This window comes from Branchiostoma floridae, chromosome 9 (genome assembly GCF_000003815.2).
Source record: "Branchiostoma floridae strain S238N-H82 chromosome 9, Bfl_VNyyK, whole genome shotgun sequence".
Classification (NCBI taxonomy): Eukaryota; Metazoa; Chordata; class Leptocardii; order Amphioxiformes; family Branchiostomatidae; genus Branchiostoma; species Branchiostoma floridae.
In genome coordinates, this window is record NC_049987.1 from 4,243,888 (window position 1) to 4,255,906 (window position 12,019).

General features: G+C 40.6%; 1 protein-coding gene across 1 annotated transcript in view; it reads left to right on the plus strand.

Annotated features, from left to right (window-relative positions):
* The first annotated feature begins 4,527 nt into the window (after positions 1 to 4,527).
* Positions 4,528 to 12,019, plus strand: part of LOC118422993 (alpha-N-acetylgalactosaminide alpha-2,6-sialyltransferase 2-like) — a 21,883-nt gene continuing 14,391 nt past the window's right edge. The window contains exon 1 of the mRNA XM_035830887.1: positions 4,528 to 4,724. Coding sequence (XP_035686780.1) covers positions 4,528 to 4,724 — 197 coding nt within the window. The remainder of the gene's footprint in view (positions 4,725 to 12,019) is intronic.

Here is a 12,019-nt window from a genome sequence, read left to right on the forward strand (position 1 = left end):
TCCAGCTGCGTACTTATTACTTGCCTCTGGATGTCAGTAGTTAGCTGTGTCTTCAACATTACTGTAGGTAGCTTGTGCTGTTGTTCCTTATCATAAGTTCAGTTATTGTAGCTACAGCAGGGCTCAAAATACTTTTTTCTGCAAACTTGCACTGGTGCAGGCAACATTATGCATTGAAAATCACCTTCACCAGACAAATTTTACCTGCACCACTCTGAATTTAGGAAGTATGGATCATACTAAAATTGTTGGGGAAGCATTGCTATGTTTTCATTTATACCTAATATAGGTGTTAACAGTCAATGCAGCTGATAACACTGTCATCGCTGTCCATCCCTGTCCCTGGTATTGGATGACATTCACACTGACACTGCCATTCATGTCCCTGGTGCTGAATGAGGTTCACACTAACACTGTCATCCCTGTCCCTGGTGCTTAATGACATTCACACTGACACTGTCATCTCTGTCCCTGGTGCTGAATGACATTCACACTGACACTACAATCCCTGGTGCTGTATAACATTCGCACTATCGTTCCTGTCCCTGGTGCTGAAGAACTTTCACACTGCCGTTCCTGGTGCAAGGATGAGTGACATTCACACTAACACTGTCTAAGCAAGCAAAAAGGGCAAAATGTTTTCTTGTCCATAAAGAAGCCACAAATAAGAATATATGGCGTAGAATAAGTTGTATTTTCTTCACTTCAGAACTGAATTATTCTGCAATTGTCTCCTGCAAAGCCAAAAGGACATGTGCATATGTAGTTGGCTACATCGTTGGTACCGCCCCTCAAGTATAGCCGCCTGTAATATACAAAAAATGTGAACATCTGGAACATACAAGAAAGATATTCTGTGATCGACGCTTGCCCAAACATCGGGCAGTTACTTTGTTTCTTTGTGTTACATACCCGGTAAACCGCCTCATGGTATAACAGGCCAGAACTATACTGAAGAGTAGAACTTGCATGTTCTGACAGATCTATTTGATCCATTCCCACTGGAAAATACACCTACTCAGTTTGATAAAGATAAATGTGGTTGGTAGGTTCTATAATGTGCTTGCTACGTGGCTGTCCTTAAACACGGGGCTGGTTATTGGCCACGCCCAATTAAAAGTAGCCACATAGCTTTTTTTAAAGTCCTCCGGGGTATTTTGTTGTTATCCACATTCTTTAGCGCCCGGTATTTGGAGGTTGAGCCCAACCCTCTCCTCCTACCGCCTTATACATCCACAACCGAAGTCATTTACCCATTTTTACACCTGGATAGAGTAAGGAAAGTCAAGTTCAGTGCCGCTCCCAAGCCCCCCCCCCCTCCTCTCCAGAAAACCCAGTCTGAAAAAGGAGAGGTGAATGAATTGAAGAAGGTTTTTGTGGCGTAACTGTTAGAGCGTACGGCTCGGAACCTAGAGGTTCTGAGTTCGATCCCCGCCGTGTCCCGCCCCGACGTTGTGCCCTTGGGAAAGGCACTGTACACGACCTTCCTCACTTCACCCAGGTGTAAAAATGGGTACCGTGTATGTGGCACTGTTAATATAAGTTACAAAACTTGAGTGCAGTGCCACATTGTCCTCGTCTGTCGAAAAGCAAAATATAAAAAAAAATAATTCAAGAAGGTCTAGGACGCGGGTTCAGTTGTGCGTAGGAGAATAGTTCGACAGGTGTTTAAACCTATGACGGCAGCGCTAGCGCGTGCTGTCATTAGAAAACCAATCAACAGACGTTTCTACTCAGACTAATCCTGACGCCGAAGATGATTACTCTTTCGAAAATGGAGTCAAATATGAGATCATTCTTCTTCATCTCTGTCCGGCTACCCACGCATATCATATGACTGATATTGTTTTCTTTCTCACGTGGCGTCGACATCAGTGTACCAGACATATAAAACAAGCGTGCATTTACCTCCATGAAAAAATGGTGGTATAGTTTTTTTTTTTATTCTGCATGGTTGCACGTGTGTGCGTGTACGGTGGAAAATACCTTTTAAAAGAACTTTAGGATCTGTATCAATATAGCCGGTATAACCGCCCTTCGGCGTAACACACCAGCTTTGCAGGCACGCGGCGCGGCAGCAGCTGGTTATATTACACTGAACGATCCGTCACACCTAACTTCTGCACATCTATCTGCAAGCGTTCTTTAAAACTATCCAGAGAAGAGGCCCTTACTGTGCTTGGTGATAACAAGTTCCACTCTACGATAGTTCTGGGAAAATACGAATTTTTGAACACATCAATCCTAGGTTGGTAACTCTGGTACTTGAAGTCATGGCTGTTTCTTGTTCTTTTTTGAGCTGGTATTAGATACTTGGATGGATTGCTACGATATTTGGTACGTGCGCAGGTGTTATTTGAATGACGACCAACTTAGATATTGCCCTATCTTCCCCGTGGCAGAGACTGTCAGGGCTATGCCATTCATTGAGAGGGGTGATAACTGTGTCTTCCAAATACATTGTTCCATCATTTAAACAAGATGCTACTTACAGTCTAGATATTCTTCTGGAGGTATGAGGCCTCCTAACTTTTTTTTAGTTTCCACGAATGAACCTTCGCTTTATATATTTTATACGGGAACATGCAGAAACATAATACAAGCAGCAACAGTAAGAATTGAAATTGTAAACGCACATAGTTTTTTTTTCATCATCATCATCCGGGCGTGCTGGTTGCACGGATGGCCATGACTTTCTTCCTCCATCCTTCCCTATCCTCCATAGCCTTGGGCAGTTCTTCAGCCGAGCAGCCAGAGTCATCATGAATTTTTCTTACTTGTTTTTAAAATCCTACATCGCAGAATTACACTGCAAAAATGCATGCATTCGTCTTGAGTTCCACGTGTGTATTCTCAAGACAAGTTCCCTTGACATGAAAAATAAAGATTCACATATGTATGAATTCCGAGACATCGGGTCTCTTTTGAATACAAACACGATTTAGCGTTTCATAACAGTCTGTTGTCTGGGCGACTAGAAAGTGCATTCGAAACAAAGCTATGATTATATATAACTATAGCCATAACGTTACCACACCTTAAAGATCTGACGAGATGTCTGCCAGTTTGGGCATGCTTTAGCAATAGTGCGCGTGTTTGCCAACTTTTACACCGCCGAGACCAACATTTACTTCGTAATATACGGCCAAATTTTAGTAACAGTGAAAACAGACTGATTTTTTCTCGGTTTTGTATTGCTTTTATGGTAGACATTGAAGACAACGCTGACAAGGTGACCATTCTTTCAACGCAGATCTCAGAGGTCCAACATGAAAGTAAGTGGACTGATCGTACTTCTTACCCTTGGATTTCATTGGTCAGGATGCAACGGTCTACCATCAGACTGTATACGTAGACGCTTGCTGCATGACAACAGTGAGTCAATTTTATGTCAATATCTGCAACTTACGACTTTGCCTCATTCCATACCATCGAACACTAGTCGACTGAGTTTTATTTACAATAGCATAAGAAATGTCACGTACTTGCCGGCATTGCCACGTCTTGAGACACTAGATTTGAGTAGGAACTCTATCAAGTTCATGTCCTGGATGGCTCTAAGAAACCTGCCATCTTTAGGAACACTGTTCTTATCATATAACAAGATTGGGTACGTGAAACTGGACTCTGTCATCAACTACCTTCCGAAGCTGAAGTTCGTAGATTTGTCCAACAACCCGATCCGAACGTTCACTCAATACGAGCTGGGATGGCCACAGGTAACTAAGGTACTCATCTACGGAGCTATGTATCACTGTGATTGTGACATCTACTGGCTTATTGTCAAGATAAACTGTCTACAAGCCTGTTCAGGGCCATGGGTAACGTGCTGTTCCGCATGTTCTGCCTGCTTTCTTGTTGCCAACGAGGGACGGGCAAGCCTCTACTGTACCACACCAAATCGGCAAGGAATTCAAAATGCTTTTTTTCGAGATGTGGCTAGCGAACTGACGGAGTGTGAACCAACCACAGAAAATCCTAAACCTACAACTTTAAAAACATTGACAACAGATAAACCCAGAACCCAAGCCCAAGACTTTGAAAACAACGTTCCTCTTTCCATTGGACATCGACGAAGGTTGGAAGCAAAAGAAAAGAAAACAGACGGATCAACAACGACTCCAACAGGTACTACACAAACAAGCACGGGTGATGTTACTCCTTATTCGATTAGAATAAGAGGGGGAGAGGGCTCACAAGTTTCCAACATTCCTCATATCGTCATAACAATGGTTACTGCATTGCTGACTGTGGCATTCATCGCCTATCTGGTTCGACTTGAACACAAGCACAAGCTCTGCCGAAAACTCTGCATGGAAGAGGACAACGTTGCGGATAATCACTTGGTAATTGCGCAACAAAATGCAAATTCGTCACGTCACAACACGTCTTCAGAGGGGTCAAATAACGAACAGCAAGCTGTCCACTACAGCACGTTTTCTGGAGGGTTGGCTCACGAACATACAGCTGTATATCACAGCACGTCTTCAGAGCCGGGTTTGAATAACGAACAGCCAACTGTCCAAGATGGGAAATCTTCAGATGGATTCAATTACGAACAGCCAGCTGTCCACCACAGCATGTCCTCAGGAGGGTCGGAAGAACAGCCAGCTGTCCACCACAGCATATCCTCGGGAGGGTCAGAAGAACAGCCAGCTGTCCACCACAGCATATCCTCGGGAGGGTCGGAAGAACAACCAGCTGTCCACCACAGCATGTCCTCGGTAGGGTCGGAAGAACAGCCAGCTGTTCACCACAGCACGTCTTCAGAAGGGTCGGAAGAACAGCCAGCTGTCCCTAACAGCACGTCTTCAGAGCCGGGGCTGAATTACGAACAGCCAACTGTCCATCCTAGCACGTCCCCAGGAAGGTTGAATACCGAAGAGCCGACTGTCCATCGCAGCACGTCTTCAGGACGGTCGGAAGAACAGCCAGCTGAGCCGAGGTTGAATTACGAACAGCCAACTTTCTCACACAACACGTACCCAGGGGGGTTGGGTTACAAAAAGCCAGCTGTCTATCGTAGGAAGTCTTCAGGAGGAGTGAATCACGAAAAGCTAAGTATACATCACTACACGCCTTTAACAAACCCGAATCAGGAACAGCCAACTATCAAAGAGATTATACAGCCAGAAGTAAAAGCTTTATATGACAGCACGTCAACTAACCATGAACTTATGCCGTCAACACTATACACCGGAGGGAGACAGAGAGAAAATATGGATGGATACTTGGCGGTTGAACCCTTTAAAAAATCATAGCGAAAATGTCAAAGGGAATATCATAATGAAACCAAATCTAATATGTCATTTGCAAAATGTTTGTGTCGTAAATTGTATGCTGTTCAAAAAAATGAAATTTGAATCCAACATTGATTATTGTAGGAACCCTAAAAAACAAAACATTGTTTGATGTAGGAATTCTCAGTATTGATTATTCAGAACTCTCAATATTGATTATTGTAGGGACCATAGAACTCTCAACATTGATTATTGTAGGAGGTTACTAGGAACAGTAGAACTAACAAAATTGATTATTGTAGGAACCATTAAACACTAAATATTGATTATTGTAAGAACCATAGAACTCTCAATATTGATTATTGTAGGAACCATAGAAGTTTCAATATTGATTATTGTAGGAACCGTAGAACTCTCAATGTTGATTATTGTAGGAACTGTAGAACTTTCAATATTGATTATTGTAGGAAGCATAGAACTCTCAATATTGATTATTGTAGGAACCATAGAACTCTCAATATTGATTATTTTAGGAACCATTAAACACTAAATATTGATTATTGTAAGAACCATAGAACTCTCAATATTGATTATTGTGGGAACCATAGAACTTTCAATATTGATTATTGTAGGAACCGTAGAACTCTCAATATTGATTATTGTAGGAACCATAGAACTTTCAATATTGATTATTGTAGGAACCGTAGAACTCTCAATATTGATTATTGTAGGAACCATAGAACTTTCAATATTGATTATTGTAGGGACCATCGAACTCTCAATATTGATTATTGTAGGGACCATCGAACTCTCAATATTGATTATTGTAGGAACCGTAGAACTCTCAATATTGATTATTGTAGGAACCATAGAACTCTCAATATTGATTATTGTAGGAACCATAGAACTCTCAATATTGATTACTGTAGGAAGCATAGAACTCTCAATATTGATTATTGTGGGAACCATAGAACTCTCAATATTGATTACTGTAGGAAGCATAGAACTCTCAATATTGATTATTGTAGGAACCATAGAACTCTCAATATTGATTACTGTAGGAAGCATAGAACTCTCAATATTGATTATTGTGGGAACCATAGAACTTTCAATATTGATTATTGTAGGAAGCATAGAACTTTCAATATTGATTACTGTAGGAAGCATAGAACTCTCAATATTGATTATTGTGGGAACCATAGAACTTTCAATATTGATTATTGTAGGAAGCATAGAACTTTCAATATTGATTATGGTAGGAACCGTAGAACTCTCAATATTGATTATTGTAGGAACCATAGAACTCTCAATATTGATTACTATAGGAAGCATAGAACTCTCAATATTGATTATTGTGGGAACCATAGAACTCTCAATATTGATTATTGTAGGAACCATAGAACTTTCAATATTGATTATTGTAGGAACCATAGAGCTCTCAATATTGATTATTGTAGGAACCATAGAACTTTCAATATTGATTATTGTAGGAACCATAGAGCTCTCAATATTGATTATTGTAGGAACCATAGAACTTTCAATATTGATTATTGTAAGAACCATAGAGCTCTCAATATTGATTATTGTAGGAACCATAGAACTTTCAATATTGATTATTGTGGGAACCATAGAGCTCTCAATATTGATTATTGTAGGAACCATAGAACTTTCAATATTGATTATTGTAGGAACCATAGAACTTTCAATATTGATTATTGTAGGGACCATAGAACTTTCAATATTGATTATTGTAGGGACCATAGAACTTTCAATATTGATTATTGTAGGGACCATAGAACTTTCAATATTGATTATTGTAGGAGGTTATGTTACTAGGAACAGTAGAACTATTAAAATTGATTATTGTAGGAACCATTAAACTCTAAATATTGATTATTGTAAGAGCCATACGCATATAACTCCCAACTAAACATTGATTATTGTAGGAACTATAGAGTATCCAACGTTGCTTACTGTAGGAACCAGAGAAAATCCAAAATTGATAATTGTAGGAATCATAGAACATCCAACATTGCTTACTGTAGGAACCATAGAACATCCAACATTGCTTACTGTATGAACCATTATAGAACATCCAACATTGATTATTGTAGGAACGAACCATAGAACATCCAACAATTATAATGGTAAGAGCTATCTTTATTTTTGCCTCAGTGCATATTATAGTAAATGATTTAAGAACTGTATATAGTTTTTGCGCTTAGGCCATGTTGACTTGATTATATGGATGACATCCTCCGGGAACTCCAAAACTGATGCGAGCGAGCGAATAAAAAAAAAGTTTGGCCAGAAAAAAAAGTTGCCTTCAGTATGAAATAAAAGTGGCCAGGAAGGTTGAACATAGGACTAAACACACATAGTATGGTATACCATGATCCTCTGGACCTGAATTTTCTGTACTGGTACCTCCCCCAACCAACAATAGATTTTTTTCTTTCCGTCCTTTCACATCTTATTCTTTGACTTTAGATTCATTTTGGCATTCTATATATATATGGCATTAGTTATCTGTTTTCTGATACTATTTTTTCAATCTACAGAATATTTGTGCTCATTTTAGAGCTGCCTTGCACAATTTATTGTGTGGTCGAAAACTTTTTTTTTTTTTTGGAAATGGCCGAAAATTGGTGCGAGCGCGGATGTCATCCATATAATCAAATCAACGTGGCCTTATTCTAAATATTGCACAATTTGAAAGACGATAAGCTATATGGTACACTTATATATGTATTCAATTCAATTACTATTGTAGTATGTACATCAAACTATTACTTGTAGCTGAAATCGAGTGAGTCCTTGCATGAGATATATGATCATGGTAGAACGTAAAATGATGAACTTTAGCGAAGTCAACTTATCTTTCTGGTGAAATAAATGTGTCAAATACTGATGACTCAATCTTAGTAGTGCATTTCTTATCCTTCATGTGATATATTTTTATCCAGATTACTGTTGTTGATAACTTGTAACAATTAAATATATAAATCAGATGAAAAATCGATACGATTTGGTTTTAAGGCAAGATATATACAACTGCTATCTCCCTTCTACCTTATCAATCTTCCTACATGCACACATCCTGAATATAGTTATGACGACATTCCGTATCATAAACTATTCATTTACAACTGAGAACGCCGTCATCTGTATATTTGCTGTAGTTGTTTTTCGATGAGATTGCAGCCCAACAAGACGTCGTTCATCCATGTGTTCGTGGTGACCGCAGTTCTGCAGTGGTCTGTAGTGGCCGGAGAAGGCCTTACTGACCAGTTGACACTGTCACTGAGCTCAATGACCGTAAGTCATTTCTTGAGACCCCCAGCGAAGTGGGTGTTGGCTCCCCTAGCAACACATAGCAACGAACTTTGACCCCAAGTTACCCTATTGTTGACTAATTGCCCCCTCCACGCCCAGTGTGAAAACATCCCAAGAGGGGTTCCACCAAGGTTCCACCAAGCCAGGTGAGGTGTTACCTGGAACCCCGGGGTTGTGAAGGGTTGTTTCAGACAGTACTGTCTGGGAATGTCAACATGATGTGTATTGAGCATCAACTGTTTCACATGTAGTAGATAGTCACTGCTAGATTTTTACTCTGACTATCTGCAAATATCTTAGAATTTGTAAGTTACAGCTCTCCAGAGAAAGTATCCACTTGCACTTGATTTGTTCAGCTTTGGAACCTCTGTATAAACCCACTTATGTCAGACACCAAAATACATACAAGCCATGATTTTTCCCCCAAACAAAGACTTTGGATATTTTCTTGTTTTAAGTTACTGAGTTGGTACTTTATTAACAGTATCCTAAATTTGTCTTGTTAGATTTGCAGTTCTTTGTGTCTTGATCAATTTGCCAAAGCAGCTTTCTACTAATTATAGTTAATTCTACTCACATGAAGCAACACTAGAAATAGTACCAAACCAGTTTTGCAATTTAGATTCATACTAGCTGCAAGGAAGTTATATGTCTTATAATTCAATATAACGTCCTTGATTGCGTCAGTGCTAAACTCAGACTAAACTACCGAAAGTATGTTCTTTGTATTTTGTATTTTGTATTTTACCATGATAGTTGTGGCCACTTACCCATCATGTAACATGTACCATAGTCAGCTTGCCAGTATGGCACCGAGTTTCACACTTAAACCCTCAAATTTGAACATACAGCCACATGTAAAAGTCTCCTTTATTACCTTTGCCAGAATGGCTAAGGTTATGTTTTCGGTTTGGTGGTGTGGTTCTCCCCGTTTGTGAGCAGCATAACTCGAGAGGACTTCGATGGATGCAGCTGATATTTGGTGGGTGGGTAGGGGTGTGGAAGACGAAGGTCGAGTTCGATAATGGGCCTCCTAGCGGCTTGCTAAGGCACTGCAGCAGGACCTGCATGCTTGATATCTCGCGTTCCGGACATGCTGCGGTCGTGACTTTTGAGCGTTAGGGAGCCCTTAAAGCAGGGAGTGATTGCTGCGAGTTTGGGCCCCCTAGTGGCTTTCATGGAAGTGCGGGCGCCGGTTTAATTGCAAACTTTTGTCTGCGGACAGCATAACTCGAGAAGACTTCGACGGATGCAGCTGGTATTTGGTGGGTGGGTAGGGGTCTGGGAAACGAAGGGGGAGTTCGATAATGGGCCCCCTAGCGGCTTCCCTTGGTACTGCAGCGCAACTTCCGGGTGTGTTTTTCCATCTTCTGAACATGGTATGGCCACGAGTTTTGGGTGTTAGATAGCTGTTGTGCTCAGGAGTTAGTGACATAAGTTTGGGCCCCCTAGCGGCTAGTGTAGGGATAGCAGGGGCATTCTTGTCGAAAACTTCTGAAGCAGTACAACCCCACTCCACCTTAGCAGCTGTCACCACAGTTGAGGGGTTCCTGGTCCACGAATTGGACTGGCCTATGATCAGTCAGTACTGTGAGCAACCTGATATTTCAGAGGTGTAAAGGTCAGACCTTGCAAATGTGTTAGTTGACCCTTAGGCCATATGATCAACTTGGCAAGCCAAAATGATGGGCTTATGTACATAACAACGGTCTTAGTCTGTATTCTTCTCCTTCCTTTGAGTTTGAGAGGTAGGTACACTGTCATCTCTCTTTTCACTACATGGTCTCAATTTGAGCTGTCCTTGCAGTAGTCTTTTACGAGGGGCGTTCAATAAGTAATAACTCTGACTCATTTCCCACAGCAGGAGATTAATGAAACTTGGCACAGTTATTAGTCTTTCTCTTCATAGGAACCACCCAGAGTTATGTATTTCTCCCATCGTTTGATGCAGCTCTGGACACCGTTTTTGTAGGACACCCCAGGTTGGTCCTCCAACAGATGCCTCATCAATGGCAGAAGAGGGACGACCAGGTCTGGGAGCTGTTTCCACAGACTTCCGGCCATGTTTGAATTCAAGTTGCCAGCGTTTTACAAGGTCATATGATGGGGCATCATCACCATAAGTTTCTTTCATTTCATCAAAAGTCTCCTTTGGTGTGCGTCCTTTCAAATACAAAAACCGGATCACTGCGCGACACTCAACTGGCTCCATTTCACACCTGGTCCATTTCACACCTAACTCAGTTCAAACACCAGTAAATCAGAAACCACAATTAGTTCAGAGCTCTTTTTTGCAACATGAAAGTATAGAGATATAAATCATTACACATGCAACATTTCATCTAGATCAGACAACTGGAAGTGGGTCAGAGTTATTACTTATTGAACACCCCTCGTAAAAGCCATTTTCAGTCTCAAAGCCTTCATGCATTCAAGTCTGTCTCCAAAGAGTCAGCTTGAACTATGTAGAACATGTATCTTACCTTTTATATCATATGGTTGTGAGATTTGGGGCAGAGCTAATTCAGAAGACAATTACCCAGCAGAAATTACACGGAGGTGATTTTGTGGAAAATCTTTTGGGTGTACATAGAGATACAAGGAACATGAGGTAGTAGAGCAGAGCTTGGGACATTGTTCCCAATTGACTTACATATATTTAATGTACAGTCAAGTTGTGGCTACACTTCAAACATTCGGACTTTTTAACACATCCCCTATTGTGAGTAGGCGTGTTATCACTCTGTCATCAAATTGAATATGAACTGATGAACAGCTGTAAGGAATTCAGGTTACAAGGCGTAAGGGAAATTTGAAACGATATCGGTTACTTTTTTCTATGGATGTCTGAATTCACAGTTAGACAATAAGTACATAATGTACATTGTTAAAAATGTGGTTGAAAGATATATATATCCAGACATGTTTTCATTGACTGTCTACAAAAAAGTAAAGAAGGGATTCTCCAGGGAATATTATATAAAATGTTCTAGATAAATATGTGGTATGGTGGGCTTTGTGCAAATTTAGAAGTAGTGCCTACCCCCTTGCAATTGTGACAGGGTGGTGGAAATGGTACTTGTTTCTCGATGCTTTAAGCTTGAGGGTGACTTCTGAACAGTTTCATACAACTAAAATGCACATTTGTGGAGTTATGGTTTTGGAGCTGAGGGGTTGCCGCACAAACCTGGACAATAGACTAAAACCACTGCGACAATTTTACCTTTGCCAGAATGGCTAAGGTTAGGTTTTGGATGTGTTTGTGTGTCTGTGTGTGTGTTAACAGCATAACTCGAGAAGCCTGGGATGGATCCTGATGATATTTGGTAGGTGGGTAGGGATCGGGAAACGAAGGTCAAGTTTGATAATGGACCCCCTAGCGGCTTGCTAAGGTACTGCAGCAGAAACTCAACTTTGGACGAAATAACTCTACAACATGTTGA